General features: G+C 37.2%; 1 protein-coding gene across 1 annotated transcript in view; it reads left to right on the top strand.

Moving 5' to 3' along the window:
* LOC122832651 (chloride channel protein 2-like) overlaps positions 1–16,832 on the top strand; it is an 80,530-nt gene that overhangs the window by 52,806 nt on the left and 10,892 nt on the right. Inside the window, exons 16-20 of the mRNA XM_044119620.1 lie at positions 2,879–3,012; positions 4,480–4,670; positions 6,434–6,545; positions 7,426–7,496; positions 15,417–15,455. Coding sequence (XP_043975555.1) covers positions 2,879–3,012; positions 4,480–4,670; positions 6,434–6,545; positions 7,426–7,496; positions 15,417–15,455 — 547 coding nt within the window. The remainder of the gene's footprint in view (positions 1–2,878; positions 3,013–4,479; positions 4,671–6,433; positions 6,546–7,425; positions 7,497–15,416; positions 15,456–16,832) is intronic.

Genomic DNA, 16,832 nt, shown 5'->3' with positions numbered 1-16,832 from the left:
AATTATTTATTTATGTTTGTTTGTTTTTGTTGTCTTGGGATCAGTAGGTGGCTCCCACGTATCAATTCTTATTGGGCCATCCTCTGAAAATTCTTCTAAAAACATTTTGATAAAGTTGCATGTGTGGGTTATAAAAAATTTAAAAGTAAACAAAGCTCTGTAAGTCTGTTTACTGACAGTGGTGTGAAATTCAAGCAATCAGAAACACACATTAGCATTTATTTTTAGATCTTTTTTTATTAATTTATTCTCTTTAAGTCATTATTTATATACTTCTGTGTAAGAAGGCAGGACTGCATGCTCCATCCTGAACTGCCGCTTCCATTGCGGAGCAGAGGGTCCCAAGAGGCTGCAAGAAAAACATCAGTCGAACAACTCTGCTCTGCTCCCATTGCAGTGGGAAGCTCAAATGACTGCTTTGAAATTATCCAAACATACATCTTCTAACAAGTTGAAGAGTATTTGTTCTCTATGTAAGGCAATATTGAATTTTCCTGCATATTTTACAAAACAAGTCTCAATATTGACTTTGTTTTGCATTTCTTTGAGTGATGTTATTCCCCTCGGCTGCAAAGGCAGAGCATGTTTATTAGCACAGAACTCTTTGTACACAAGGCGACAAATTCAGTCACTCAGTTTATTCTTGAGCAAAACAGTCTTTGTTTAACAAAATGGTCTAAATGTGATGTGACCAAAAATTTGGGTGCATCTTAGAAAGATAATTAGGTGAAACTAGTGTAAAACGTTAGTCTCAAGCCCTACAATATAACTCTACTTTGCTTTACTTGTGGCAAGAAAAATACGTTTCCTGCGTACTCCTGACTCTGCCTTGACAGGATAATCTGTCATCAAACATGTCAGACATTATTACATAATTATTTCACAGAAAGGGTTGGAGGGCTCAATCTTGAAATTATCCAATTTTGATGGATATACAAAGCACTATAAATGAACACTTATATAATGGCTGCTCTGCAACACATACAGCATGTACATTTATCAACATTTATCTTCTTGGAAGAGAATTTTTTTTCTTCTCGACTGCAATGCAAAGTTAGGTATTTGAATCACATACAAATTTGACTTTACACAGTTTCTATATGATCATGCATGTCTTTTTCAATGGCTTCATTTCATACGTTATTCAAAAACACTTTCACTTCTAAATGTAGAAACTATTACATAACCTTTCTCATCACAGCTCGCTTGTCACCTCTGCTTTTCTAAACACTTTTTCCACCTCACCTGAGTGAAACCTGAGCCTCGCCACTGCAAAAACGGAAAAGTTACAGAGTATTCATTTTACCAGGATTCCAAGGTGTCAGTCTTATTTAGCATCAGTTGGTGTTATTGGGGGGAAAAAATGGACCAACCTTTCAGGTTATACAGTTTATACAGAATGCAGGATGTCTGATCAGATTCTATTCCCGGCTATTACATGGAAACTTTGTTGAATTAAGAGGAAAAACAATTAGATATCTCCCACCTTTGACACCTCAAGGGAAATTTACCTTGGCAGCTGCTGTGGCCAATTCAGAGGCAAGCACTTACATTATTCTCTCTCATCCACATGCAAATTAAAATGCTGTCAGCAAGCACAGTGCAAAGAGGAAACTTTCTTTAAGGCCTTTTTCATATTTGGGATGATACGGTTGACTGTTGCTAGAAGAACCATTTCGCTTTTTAAAAAATAAGGTGACAAAATTGTTTTTTATTTTTTAGTCCTATATTTGAGAATTTAATTCTGAAATGTTTATGCGAAAAGTTTACTGTGTAAAATGTTCATTTTTACATAGTTAGCAGAAATGCACCTAAAACCTTCTAATTCAAGGCCTTCTAATATTTGTGATATTTAAATTTATTGCAAAATGACACAATACTATACATATCCGACCAATTATGTCTCTCATTAATGTGACTTTGGTTTAGTTATTCTAACTGACCTAAAACAAGAGATGTTTGGCCTGATTTAGCTTCAGACGGTGAGAACAAAAACCTGCATGTGTGTTTTTCTTCATCTTACTGCTGAAGATGAACTATACATACATAATTCATAGTGAAAGTGCCTCTGAAATAGTGAAAATACACATAATTCAGGAAACTAATTTAAAACTGGTGTGGTTTTATAGTTTTAAAATTATAGTCATTTGTTCTGTATAGGGGTTTTGTTCTTTCACAAAACACACTGTAATTTTACTTGCAGTTATTTTCTTCTTCCTATGCTCTAATATACATAAGTTTATTGATAGGTTTTCTTCATCTTCCTAAGAGGCCTCCTGGACTAGAGTTGTACATTATATGTATTGAATTGGAGCTTGGAAAGCATGGCCATCAATTTTGTTTTTTACATCTGAGGAAAGGTCAGCACAGCAAGTTGTCACCGGTTGAAAAAGTGGAGGTTTGGCCGCAGTCCGTGTCTTGGCACGGTTGACGGTCTTGGCAGCGGAAGCCATTAAGCGACGGCTGTCATGTTTGCAGTTCTTTGCCGGCTCCAGCAGGAAGAGAAATCTGAGTGTATCTAACTGGTGTACTGAGGCGTGTGATTCTGCTGAGCTGATAAGTGCTCGCGCAGTGTCACCCAGCTTCACCTGAAGTACATGTGGCGATGTGGTAACAACCGCAAGATGTGTTGATACTGACTTTTTATTGTGTTGACCAGTCAGCTGAAAGGCTGTGCAGTCATCATATCTGTAAATATTATGATGTTTGTGTAGTATAAACTTTTAAACATGAGTGTTGATACATTTTCAGCCAATGAAAAGAATACCGTTTCAGCTGTCTTCTTCCTTTGGGCTTATCTAAATGAAACAATAAAAAACACTCCTTTTTTCACCTTGTACATTTCATTTATTCTTCTTTCCTTCCATGCTTGTCTCAGGAAATACAACATACGTGTGGAGGATATTATGGTGCGGGATGTACGGTACATCACACTCAACTGCTGCTACCGAGACCTCCACAACGTCCTGATGTCGGGACATCTCAAGACTCTGGCTTTAGTGGAATCCGCTGGTGAGTTAAAAAAAAATCTACACATCCATGCAAAACACAGAGTTATGTGTAAATAGCCCATTTCTGGTGTCTTGTGAAACCACTGAAAGACACAGTGAGGGTTTATTTGTACCTGAAGGTAGTTTATCTCCATACAAGAAACCATTTGGTCCCTCATCTAATTTTTCTGCTCATATTTTCCTTTGGCAGAAACAAATAAAATGAAAACAAGTTAAAATCTCGATTTGCCAGTTAAAATGTTGGGATTTAGTGCATCCATGCTGCCACATATTTATTACTAATTGGTAAATCCAATCCCAAAATAAAAAAATATGTCAGGTCTTGCAGTTTAAAGTAATCAAAGTGTCTGTAACAAATATTCACCCTGTTGGGTGTTTTGTTGATCATCATTTCACAAGGAGTGAATACGTTTTATAGGCAATCTACAAATGATGAGATGAAGATTTTAGTTTTGGAAAAAAACATTCTGTTATTGACTGAATAACTTTTTGACATTATTTGCTTTATTATTAAAAAGATTAAATTCTCGCCCGGAACGTAGCTGGAGATAGGCACCAGCAACCCTCCTGACCCCATTAGGGACAAGGGTAAACAGAAAATGGATGGATGGATGGATACTATAAGAATTTAGTATAAGTACCAGCCTTTTCCCTGCTGGCATTAAGTAAGATTATATTAATGACTATTACGTTGCAGTGCAATGATATTTGACCATGTTTTTATGAGAAATTCTTGGAAGAAATGGTACCAAAACTGCCACTTCTGTTCCTGGCAGGTTTATGTTTTTGTAGTTAATCAGCTGTCAGTGACCTACAGCTCCAACCTCATCGACGTTTGTTCCACACATTAGCTTAGCACACATTTGTTTTTAAGGGGCTAAATAACATCTTAAAATGGTTTTGCAAATCAGAATCTGTGATACAGTGGCTCTAACGTCTGGGGCATCTTTGTTCGGTGTTGCTAATTTTGTACTCCTGGTGTTTCTGCAATCCCAGTGCTGTTCTCATCAAAGTGACTTATTGATAGAAAAAAACCTGTCTGGGCACAGCTTGCTGATGGCCTTAGTCACCTCATTAAAGTGCAAATTGGGTATTTCAACACTGTTTCAATTATACAGTGGTACAGGAACAATTAGCTGCGGCATTTAGCCAAACACCTAATCTGCACGCACCGTCACAAAGGCAGTTACTTAAAGCCGGCAACACATGCACACTAATTATTGGACATTCTGGGCACTTGTTACGCAACTATGCAGACTTCTCTACAGTACATTTGTTTGTTTGAAAGTCACAGCCCTCAGCTCGCAGTTTTATCCCAAATCTGTTTCTGCCATTTCTGTTTTTCCTCCTTTGCCTTCTCTTTTTCTTTTGTTGCACTCTGCTAATAAACCACCTTACCCTTTTTTATCCTCCTTGGTTTTTGTGTCGCTCTAGCTCTCACCCCATGCATCTCTGTCTCCTAACCCAGAGTCAATGATCCTGTTGGGCTCCATAGAGCGTGCCCAGCTGCAGTTGCTGCTTTCCCAGCAGCTCAGTCGCAGCAGACGCATGGAGTACATCAGGGAACGAGCTGCAGCAGAGAAAAAACGCTTGTCTGATGTGTCAAACAGCGATAGCGAGGATGGGCACCAGCGGGCCAGCCAGGAGGTCCGTCTGCAGGTTAGAGTCCTTATTGACAAGTGCAATACATCTAAAGATAATGTGTAGAGAATTTATCACTCAATTAAATAATCTGTATTAGATTCTCTGTGAAACCATTTCATATTTCTTTTTTCTTTCACTTAAGAAGAGTTTTGGGAGTTGATTTTTACAGGGCAACATCTTCATTACATATTCAGTGCATCTAATAAATATTTCATTGCTGGTTGTGTGAAGTTACAACCAAAAATTTTAACAACACAAAATAACTCATTCATAAAAATAGTTTACAGGCACAAATATGAAGAGCTTTACTTTGATGTCGATAACTAAAATCCATTTTCCACAGAAGCCACTTGATCACTAAATGGACACCATTAAGTTTGTGACAATATAAATCCAGTTTTTGATGAAGCCTTGAAATGTTAGAGAAGGTCAGAAAGCAGACATCATCATAAAGACCAAAGAATACAGTAGAAAGGTCCAGGAGAAAGTTGACCTGAAAACATCTTGTTTTATATTTTTAAACTAGCAGGCCAGAAAAGGAGAGCATTAGTAATTACCAAAAGCTTAAAAGTCCATGGAAACTCTAGGAGATGCAGAAGTCTATTGACAGGACAATTGTTAGTTATACATTACAAATCTGTTCTATGGAAGAGAGACTTAAAAAATAATTGCTGAAACAAGCCAGGTCATTCAGAGTTGGCCACAAGCCCTGCAGAAGATGTAGCAAACCTTTGAGAAAGATGCTCCACTCAGATGAAACAGAAATTAAACATTTTGGTCCTACAAAACGGTATGCAATATAGAAAAACTAGAATTGCACATCGCCCCTGAAAACAGTCTGCCCCCACAATGTGAAACATACTGTGAGGACACTTTTATTCAGTAGTGACAGAAAAGTTGGTTACTATTAATGTGAAATGCGATGGAACTAAATGCAAGATGATGGTGAAAGAAAACCATATTATTTCTCATCTCTCAGTTTTAATTGCTTTGAAATGAAAGTAAAACATGTAAAGCCAAAAAGCTTAGAAGTTTGCTTATTTACTGTAGAAAAAGACGAGGATGGACCACTTATGATGTAAGCATTCACCGAGAGACAAAGTATAAAGTCTTTCAGAATTGCTATACTGTAAGTCATCAACAATCTACACACACCCATGTTTAAATTACAACTCTGGTCCTAATGCATTCAGCAATTAGAAGTTTATTTGTTTATTTTGCAACGCTTGGTGTCCCACCAATATTACCCACATAATGCAGCTAATCAGAGAAACACTTCTGTATTTCAGTGGAACTCAGAAGATTTTGTTGAATAATGCATTCAGTTAGAGAGAGACAGACACACAAGTGTAACTACCTTATATAATGGAACTGGAAACTTTAAAAATATCATTAACAATGAATATTCTAACTTTTTTTTCCACGTAAGCAGGCTGAAACTAGATGTTTTCCCCACTTTCTGAGCATCAATGACATAGCTGAGCAAAAATGTCTTCAGGTCATGAAAATGGCTGAAAGAAAACCCACTGCAGTCATGAAATTTTAAATCAAAGCCAGCCCCACATTCAGCCTCTGAACTTTATTCCTCCCACTGGCCTCTTGTGTCTTTGTATGCAATTTCTTTTTTGTCTTGCCTCCTTCACTCCCTTGATTTGTTTCCATCTCCTCACTCTGCTGAAAGCACATTCATTAATCTAATGGGTCCAATGTTAGTGAGAGTGATGGAGCATTAAGGGAAGATTAGGTGGTTTAGATTTCATCTTTGTGTTTGTGCTTAGATTTCTACTGAGAAGTCTGCCTTAAGTCCAACTCGCCCAGCTAGTCAGAAGCCTCTGAAACCTGCACTGAAAAGACCGTCTGTTATGGAGAGACCCACTAAGCTTCCGACAAGTAAGTAACTACTAAGGTAATGGTAATTATTTAATCCAAGTAATACTTGAAGACTTCTGAGTGGCTGAACATAAATGGCTTAAACACTACTCTAGTTTTACTATCAAATCTATAAAAAGAGACTGTCATTCAACCTAGTCAACCTAGTCAATGTGTTTAGTGACATAAATACAGACTGTGGAAGAACCACAGTTCTGGCTCTGTTGACTTTATTACAAATCTTCCTAATAAACTGGCAAATTGGGTTGGACTCTAGTACAGTAGTCAGTTGGTTCTTTGGTACTTAAAGACCTCTCATCAAACAAGCTAACATGTCTAAGAAGCCTAAAAAAGTGCTGAAATTGGCTTCCAAACCTTCTTCCTACTGGTGCTAAATTTCTCACTTTGTAAACACAAAGAAGCAAGTATTTCTGTTGTTCCCCCAAATAGTGTTGTGAAGCCAAAGATATATATCACTCATGTTTTTCTATATCTTTATCAGGCAAAGCTGAGTCAAATCTGATGTTGAAGTATTTAAGCTTTTCCTCATTGGAGAGAGATGAGCTCAGCAGTCTAGGAGACTCTCAATAAAGAGAAGCCACTCTGTCACATTCTAGGAAAAGTGCCTCAAACATGTCACAATGGGAGACGGGCTTTGACTGACATGGGACCAGCTGGAGACATAATGTCTCTCAGATTGTTTGGGAACACCTTTAGGTCATTTTAGATCACAGCTAGGAAGTGGTGGCTGATGAAGAAAGCTTTGGAGAGATTTAGTGCAGACTCCTATCAGAACAATTAAATCATGAATAGTAAGGAGAACATTAGTGGTTAGAATAGTTATCTACTGATCAAACAATCTCAAGCAATGATTGTGAATGTTTCTATTTTCCACTTGCAGGCCCACAGGACCATTCCGGCATAGCGTTGAAGAGCCTGTTCTGCTCCAGTCCAGACGTAGAAGCTCTGGAGGTGAGAGAACCATGTCCTTGAATGCAGCCAATCAGCAGGAGCACAGACACAACACACACACGCCGACTCACATCCTGCCGTTCACCCATTCAGTGCACCCACACAGTCCTGTCCTATCTCACACATACAGTCCTTCACGCTTTACAGTGCAGTACCTCCCACTCTCTCACACACACATATTCAGAAAACACTCACACACAATCTTAGGTGGCTTCCATTTAAAATCTTTCACTTTGTCTCAGTCTTGTGTCCTGCCCCACTTTATTTTATCCCACAAATGGATTGTTTTACTACATTGACGTTTTGTCATGTCAGTGTTTTCCAGAGGCTTTTAAAAAAATATTAATGCATTTGCAAAGTCAAGGTGACGTTCAGGTTGTTAACTTTGTGTGCTTGTCTCTGGTCACCATGGAATAAAAACAACAATATGGAGACCCCAGTGTCTCCTCAGCAAAGGAGGCCATCCAAACGAGTCCGGATATCCGTTCGTGGTAAGAGCCACCGTTCTGGGCTCCCAGCATGCTTGGAATCAGCTCTCCAATAAGTCCATCTACCGATCAATCAATTGTCATACAGCCATCCCATTTCAGGGCTAATCCCAAACGCCGATGGACAGTGATCTGGGCTGAGCTCAGCCAAAGCTGTTCCATCGTGCCAGTGTAGAGCATCCTCTACACTGGCACAGGATGCCAGTGTAGAGGATGTGTGGATCCTCAGTGCCACTGATGCATTGATGCGTTGTACAGTGATGCATTTACTAATAGCATATTTTATAAAGATTTACTGCCTGAATATTTGTCTTTATTGTTTCCATCTTTTGACAGTGAGATTTTGTTAATTGCACTGTTGATCTTTTAATTTTTATGGAAGCACCCACTTCACAAGGTTAAGCTGAACCTCCATCTTAATATTAACATAATACCCAGCACCAGTGTGTTCATTTTGAGCTTCAAACGTGTTTTATTTAAGCTGCTGGTGGTTGGAAATCATCAAAGAAAAACATAATGATACATGTATCAGAAAATATGTAGCTAATTCTCAATATCTCCCAACTACATTTTTAAGAAACCTTTTCCTTGAAAATAACTTGATCTGAATAAAAGATTACATCTTTCTTCTGACAGAATTGCAGTTCAGATAATGTTAGTGTTACTCTATTAGAAGTATTATTGATTTGGACTTGAAGCTCTGAAAGGGCTCCATCAGCCCAATTATTGAAGTCTGTACAAAATTTTAATCATTCTGCAGCGCAGGTATGTCATGTCATTACTCATGCATCGCCTCAGGCTATGTGTGTGTAGGTGTGTGTAAAACCAAAATATGCTGCTGATAAATGACACTGATCAGTTTTGTTGACGGGGAAAGGAAAACCACTGACAGTATTGTGTGCTTCAACCATGCTTCTCATCAAGCTGTTTGTACCATATCCAGTTTTGCTCCATAAAGATATTTTCTTAACATTGTATGACCACACAGCCTAAATTAGATCTACCTTAAAGGATTACTTTAGATATTTTAGAGTAAGGTTCTTTGAAGTTAGAGTCAGTAATAATTCCTTGCAGTAAAAGAAAAGATGTCATATTACGAGGAAAAGTGAACTGAAGGTCACAGATGAATAAGCCTCCAATTGGCATCACTGCCAAGCGACTCTGTTTTAGTGAAATTGGAATCCCAGTATCGATTCACCACAACATGTTGAGATACATTTTAGAAAATTACATACTTAGTCAAGCTTGTTTGTACGGTGGGCACCATGGGACGTCTGTAAGTCATTTCTACTCGTATCGAACTCACTAAAAAGGAACCTATTATATGAATTTTCTCTAATTTCATATTAACTCTTTGAGTTTCAAATCTTCGCCGGGATATTTTTGCTTATTTTAATTGTGCGAAGTTCTTTAAATGTCCTGTGAGCAAATACTTTTGCACATTTATCCATAACAACTGGAACCTTCAATATCTAGTGGTAATTTTCATAATTTATCCTCTATTAAGAGTGCCCCTCAGATTAATTTGACTTTTTTCTACTATGAGAGTGAAATGAGCATAACAACACGACATTGGCTAGAAAGCTCAACATCTCCCCTTTCAGAAACCGTTGGAACTTTTCAGATAGCTCAAAGCATTGTGGAGTTACGATACTGCAAATTTGGCTGTTGCCAACACATTTATTTACAGGTTTTACATTTTTGACAAGTTCCCATTCTTTAATCACTTTTGTGTCAGTGATGTCCTGTATTTAGACTTTTCTCTAAAGTTTCTTGCTGCAGCCTTGTTGCTTTAAGAGTTACCATAGTAAACTTGTGTTCAGCTTGTGTCCTGCTACTCTTTCTGCTGCTAAAGAATCCATTTACACCTTGTAGATGAACGCTGGAGAAAATGTTCCAAGTGGAAAATTCCTTTTTTGTCTCTTGTAACAGTTATAGTCTAAGTTACAGATCTTGTTGTGGTTGCATTAAGTAGCCCTGTGTTTCTTTCAAATGTGTAACTTATTGGCTGAACAAAAGCTTGTGAATAGCCAAACAAAGCCGGTACGTTAAACAACTGTGAGTTTCCCCAATCAGATGCCTGGCTGTTAGATTTACTCTTTAAATAAGCTGAATTCATACACAAAGTTTACCATTTTAAAACCTCTGAAGCTGCCATTTAAAGCTTTTTGTGTTTCTTTATGACTTCAACTTGGATATTATGCAAAAAAAAAAAAAAAATCACAATTTTCTTGGAAATTGATGGGGTGTTTGGGTTTTTTGTCTGCTTTTACTCTGGCAAATTGTTCCATACTGTCCTGGTTTTTCCATGGCACTTTGGGCTTGATTACAGTCAAGAGAACAAGAACAGTAACCATCACTGCAGCCCCTGATGACAGCATCCCACAATATTTGGTTAAAGCCAGAGCAGCACCAGGTCACGAATTTGCACAACTTCCACACACCAAGGGTTGGAGTTTATTTACATACTGGAAAGATTGGCTTTAGTTTGAAATGTTCAGACTATATTGCATTTTTTTTAAACACAGTAATTACCGTAACCTTGGGAGGGAAATTTCTGCAAGGCAATTTTACTTGACGTCAGATTTTCAAATCTGTCAATATTTATTTATGTTTATTAATTGATGGACAGCAAACACTCTGCTTCATCTGCTGCTGCCAGTTATGATTTTAATCAATGATTAAAGGGTATACTTGTGAAGCTCATCACCCTGCTTAGGCAGACAGAGCAGGAGTTAGACCAAGGAATCTTTTTGGGTGTTAAGAGAACCAAGGAGCATGTTAGTCATTCCTGTCTTTCAGAAAAACCTGTTTGTGGAATCATTTCAGGTTTTGCATCCCTGCAGCAGCTGGTAGATCAACTTATGGCTTCACCCCAGACCCTTCACAGCTCTATTCTCAGTTCTTCTGCCATTCCTTGATTTGTGCTCCCGTTGCACATCCTTGTCATGCTTGACGACTTTTTCGAGATCCTCCTCCAGTTTTTTGTTGCTCCGTCATCTTGACCACAGCACCCGCCTGCCTTTCATTGTTCTGTTGTGACTGTGAAATATTAATGGAGGGCAGATGAGATCAGGAGCCTGTTGCACAGATTGATGTTTCCTTCCTCGCTGTTTTCTCTCATTATTCTTCTCCCACTCTTACTTCCCTCGTGCTTTATTTATAATCGCTTGTGGGCTTGTATTTTTCTTTTTGTTCATTTTTGTTTTTCCTGACAATTTCCATCATTCTCTTCATCCATCTTATTGTTGAGTTTATGCAAGTCATTGAGAAATATTTGTGCCAAACATTTCCATCAGAAGACTGAGTACTTTCGTAAAGGGCTGTAAAAACGACTACAGTTGTGTTGGTTAAATTTTTCGATGTTTCTGTAAAACAAAAACAAATGAAACCAGTGGTTCAGATAAACAAATTGTAGAAATGATTCTACATAATTTTATTAAAATGGAGAATGTGGGATTCCAAAACTGGTTTGACATGTTTATCCAACATTGGATTCTCGAGTTATGAGAAATAACTCAAGAACTCAACAGTTATCTCTGAAACAGAGACACAATAAACAAAGTTCCTACGACATCTCTAGACTTCAACCCCTAAGCTTGATTACATGCATCTCCATATTTTTGCATCCGGCTTCACAAACTTGAGGGCGTTCCACTAAAAATGCAGTTTGAAAAGTGAGTCCAACCTCCTTACTTGCTCTACTTATCAACTCGGCTGCCATTTGTTTTTGTTTAGTCAGCATAGAAATAAAAATTGATGGTCTTGGCTCACTAACACTGATTACAGCAGCTGTTTATAACCTCACATTTGGCCTAATTGCAAAGTGGAAGTTTACTGACTAAGAAAGTGAAAAATCTTGTTCTATGCAGTTTTACCAGTTTACCCATACTGTGTTATAACTAGACAGTGCAGTTTTTATCATTCCCGTTTCTGAAATGTATTAAAACTTTGACTTTGATTACTTTACCAAAGGATGCAGTGCAGAAACCTCCCAGATGAGTGAAAAAACTGCTATCGTGATTTAAGCTCAGGAGTGTGATGATACTAGTATTCTAGTTGCAACTTGGCAGAACAGAAAAAACCCTGCAGAGGATGGTGAGAGGAGTTTTATAGCAGACTTCTGTTTCAGCAAGGTTGCAGGAACTGCTGAGATTTTATAACACTTATTTTTATATTATCTAGTTTGTGTTAGTGATTGCAGAGAAACATTTTGTTATCAATCTAGCACACAATGAAATGCTTGATTGATTTGATTTAAGTTCATGTTTGTATTTTTGCGTTGTTCCACTTTGTACGACTCGGGTCATCGAAGTCGAATGTTACTGGTGCCTGAGTGGATCTTAATGGAAGCAAATTCTAAGCAGTGTTACAAAGACACCGACTCCATTAAAAATGTCCTTCAGGCATCTGATAAGCAGAGTATGCAGGGAACAGGATGGAGTTATTGTGTAATTATAGATAACTAAGCAAGAAGGGTGAATTTCACAGAGAAAAAACTAATGTACATAATGTGATGATGACTGCTTTGCACAAATCTTTTTGTTTGCTTTTGGGCAGTTTAATTTTTTTATTTACAAGTTTTCATATAAAGATAGAAAGTGAGCTGAAATGTGATAATGTCTGTGAAGATTCTAATTTGGAACGCTGGGGGATTTTCTGAGTGGGCAGAAAGTAATAAAGTGTTTACTCTACTGGCACTTTGCTGCAGCCAAAACTTTATTGATGCTGTTATTTTATTTTATTTTATTTTATTTATTTATTTTTTTTTAAATTTAAGTTGATTCAAGTCTTATCATACGTCTTGAAATAAAAAAAAAGTTGTATCTTCATCACCAAGATACAAATGGTTTTATTTCCTATCCAATTACATCCAACTTCATTCCAAATAATTAAACTTAGAAACGGCAAACAAATGTTACAATTCAAATCTAGTTACCAAAATGGTCAGTGTAACATAACATACAGTTTTGGAAGCAACAGTATTGCCTGCAGGGGTTTGTATATAATTTGAAGGGGAATTCAAATTATATACAAAAACAATTGAGTTTTTGTCCTTTGGTCACAGAACAAACTCAGCAAACACTGAGGCCCAATGTCAGCACTCTTACTCACTCAAAACTCTACACACCTGTACACTCACCTAGCTATTTTAATTTCAATATGACAGATTTTTGTCAGTTACATCTACAGAGCCTTGCAAAAAATATTAGCCCATTTTGATGTACTTCAATGGGATTTTATGTGATAGACACACAGAAATGACACCTAATTTGGAAGTGGAAGGACTACAAACAATACATGACCAATTAAAATCTAAAAAGTCGAGTGTGCACTATTGTCCATAACCTTTGGATGCACCAAAATAAAATCTAGTGCTAACAACTTTTAGTTCACCTAATTGGTAAATTGAATCCACGTATGTAATTTAATCTAAGTATAATCTCCCTTTTTCTGTATCTCTTCAAGGTTTTCAGATTTTTGTTGTTTTAAAACTTTGAAAAACAGTATTGTTAATATTCCACTTTATAAATATGCACTATTTGGTGTTTCTACACTGAATTCCATTAAAATATACTGAAGCGTTGCACAAAAGTTTAAGAGATGTGAATACTTTTATAAGACACTGTGGACTCACAACCTCTTCTCTACCTCACACAAACCCAGACATCGACAGGCTTTTGTGCATATTTTCTATAAGCATAAGTTTAGATTTTCTCAGCAGCTAATCTTTCTAAAAGCTTTATATTTTCACATCCATCTTTCTGTGTTTTCATGAAAAATAAGAAAGCATTATGCAAACAAAGATGCATGTCAAGCATAAATACTGTCCCCCTATATTTCCATGTACTGGTGAAGGTTGTACCTGGAACAATGGCGTTCATGGCCAAATTGTCCTTGTGTCGTCTGTGAAGCAGTATTATCATTTATCTCAGATAAAGTGCCAGTAGGTGTTTGAGTGTATAGTTGTTTAGTCTCATAAACTCCAGGCACGTCTGGCCTCTGTTTGCATTATGCTACAGTAGGGCACCTCCTAACGCCCTGCAGCGACAGTTGCTAGGGGTTAGCGACAGGTCAGCTTCAGCAGCAATGAGGATAAATAAACTCAGAGTTCCCATCATCCCCTGGGTCGCCCTTCATCTCTCTGTTGCTCTGGCACACATATGTTTTTCTAAATTCAGTCTTGTTAATGTAAATACCTGCATGTGAGTACATGAGTAAATGACTTTTCATTTTACAACCCACTGCTCATACAAGCCCATTTATAGGCTCTTGTGGTGCCAGCAGTGTAGCAGCGTGATCACACAATGAAACAAATTCTGAAAAATCCGACTTTCATTTTGAGAACCTGTACTCAGTAGGGAGAAAAATCACTTGTCAAGATGGGACTTTTTAAAATTCCCAGTGGAACAATTCTTGGTACCCCTAACAATTTATTAAAAATGATGAAAAGTATGTAAAGTAAAAGCTTTATTGTTTTCAGTTATTTATAGGATTCAAGAACTTATAATTGGCAATCCATCACTTCTTTACTCAGGGGTATGACTATCATGTAACACAGAGTCTCAGTTCTTCCACTGGACACTGAGCTGGACGAGGACTCACATTAATCTCATCCCCACAGAGAGAGAGTAGGATGAGAAGGGAGGATAAAAAAAACTCTGCAGCAAAGAATGGGGTCACCAAGTCCTCACAACATCCATATTTTTGCTTTATTTATTGAGATGTTTGAGACTGATATTGGAAAAACATTATTAAAACAAATCCAAGATATCTGTCTCCAAACCTGAATTACCAAACTTTCTAAATGTTCCAACCTTGTGAAATGCTAAAGGAAATACATGATTATGGCTGGATTTTAGTTTCAATTTGAAATTGTTTCTGCAGTAAAGGATGGATTATCTGATTTATTTTTTCTAACTCATCTTTACTTTGATGTTAATTTCTCTTAATTTGTCACAGAGGCATGAATTCAATTTTATTATGGCCGTCTGCAAAGTGTTTGTTTGCTGGTTCGACTCAAACTTGTCAAACAATATCGGGCTTTTTATTGAAACTTACTACAGATCCTTCTTTATAATGATCATCTACTTTGACATCACACATATAAAGTTTTGTGCACTTATTAAATGTGCTCTTGTCACTCTTTTAGTCTCTCGTTCCATTTCTGTCCATTTGTCACCAGACATTTGTGCAGTATAACATTCTTGATGTCTTCCATGTGTCTCTGCCTTCTGTTCACAGCTGTAGAGGATATGACTAGAAATGAGAAATATTTAAGAAAATAACCCAGAAACCAGAACTCTTTCATTTGTTTACCATGCGTTTCTGATATTCTTCGTTCTTCATGTTTTAGCTGTTTTTAGCTAAAACATCAAATAACCAATTTTTTTTTCTTACTGCCTCCTTTTCTATTGCTTTTCATCTACAGGATGATGGAGATGTGGAAGACGACATGACACTTCATGAGGTAAGACCCACAGTTAGTGACACAATGTTTGTATTGTGCCACAAACTTCCCAGAACAATACACTATTATACATCTTGACAGCTCTTAAAAATGTCCCTGATGATGTCTGAGTCAGTGTTTTAAAGAATTGAGCTGTCCAAGGAAGGAAATGGGGCGCAGCAGTTGTAGGGACACTCCCCAGACATGAACATGAGGGAAATCATGGAGGTTATTGTTACTACCTTTCTGTCTCTGACTGAAGCTTCAATAATGTAAGAGGAGTTCAGTTTCAAAGTTGCGACGAATAAACTGCCTGCGATGGTGTGTACTGTTCTGTAAATGAGAACTCTGTTCAAAGAAAAGTAAGTGGAGGATTTTATTTAGTAATTTGGAGAGAGTGAACACTTGGAAGAATGGAAGATTTTTAGGGGAAAATGATTTTCTAAGTATTTCTTATGAGCATTTTTTAATTACTGAAATGGTTACCAAATAGAGATGTAGCAATGCATCCTACGCACACGATGATTGGGTTCTCAAGTATGAGACAAAATAGGATGGAGGTATGTTTTTGAGAAGAATAAGAATCACCTCTTTTTTTCAAAAAAATAATGCAAAGGTTTTGCAAATCACAGGAACTCTAACGAGTCTTCAGTAATTTAGTTTGACTAGTCCATCTACTGTGGATTCAATGATTCTCTTTGTTTTGTGATGGTCTTAATGTCTCATTTGTATTTTCATAAATTGAGTAAATATTTCATTAATATTTAGTTGTAAATCTCCTCTGTATTGATTTATCTGAGTCAAGTTTGATCGTTTTGATATTTTAGTCTTTGAGCTACATTTGATAGTAACAAATACTGCAGTTTAAATCTCTTTTTTATGTTTAAAGAGTTTGCAACTTTTCCAAACAAACATACATATAGCCTTTGAAGAAAGTGGTTGTTGAAATTATAGGAATTTAGTTGTTATCTGTTAGATGGGATTTATCTGCTGATTTTGAGGTATAGGATTGATGATGGTGTCACACAGAGGAACTTACTACTTTTCATTCAATCTGTTCTCATTTTGAAGCCTATGTTTGTCTTACTGGAAAGTCTGATTATGCTTGATGTCATCACAGTCCGACAAACCTTGGCCCCTTCACTTTTTTCAATGTGCCCAGATGGGTCACTAACCCTGGAGTCGTATATTTTTGGATATGACATCATTCATAATTCATCCATCAACAGAGCCTCTCATTTCCTTTCTGTCAGAAACATATTCCTCACCCTTTTTTTCTTCCCTTCATTCAGTCGAATAACGTTCACCTTTCATAAATCTGCCATGTCACTGCTTCTGTCTTTGTCTCTCTTTGTTTGCCTCTGGTGCTGAGCAGCATTGCAGTGTAGGTTGCTTTTG

This window comes from Gambusia affinis, linkage group LG06, assembly GCF_019740435.1.
Source record: "Gambusia affinis linkage group LG06, SWU_Gaff_1.0, whole genome shotgun sequence".
Classification (NCBI taxonomy): domain Eukaryota; kingdom Metazoa; phylum Chordata; class Actinopteri; order Cyprinodontiformes; family Poeciliidae; genus Gambusia; species Gambusia affinis.
This window is presented reverse-complemented; position numbering and strand designations above follow the sequence as displayed.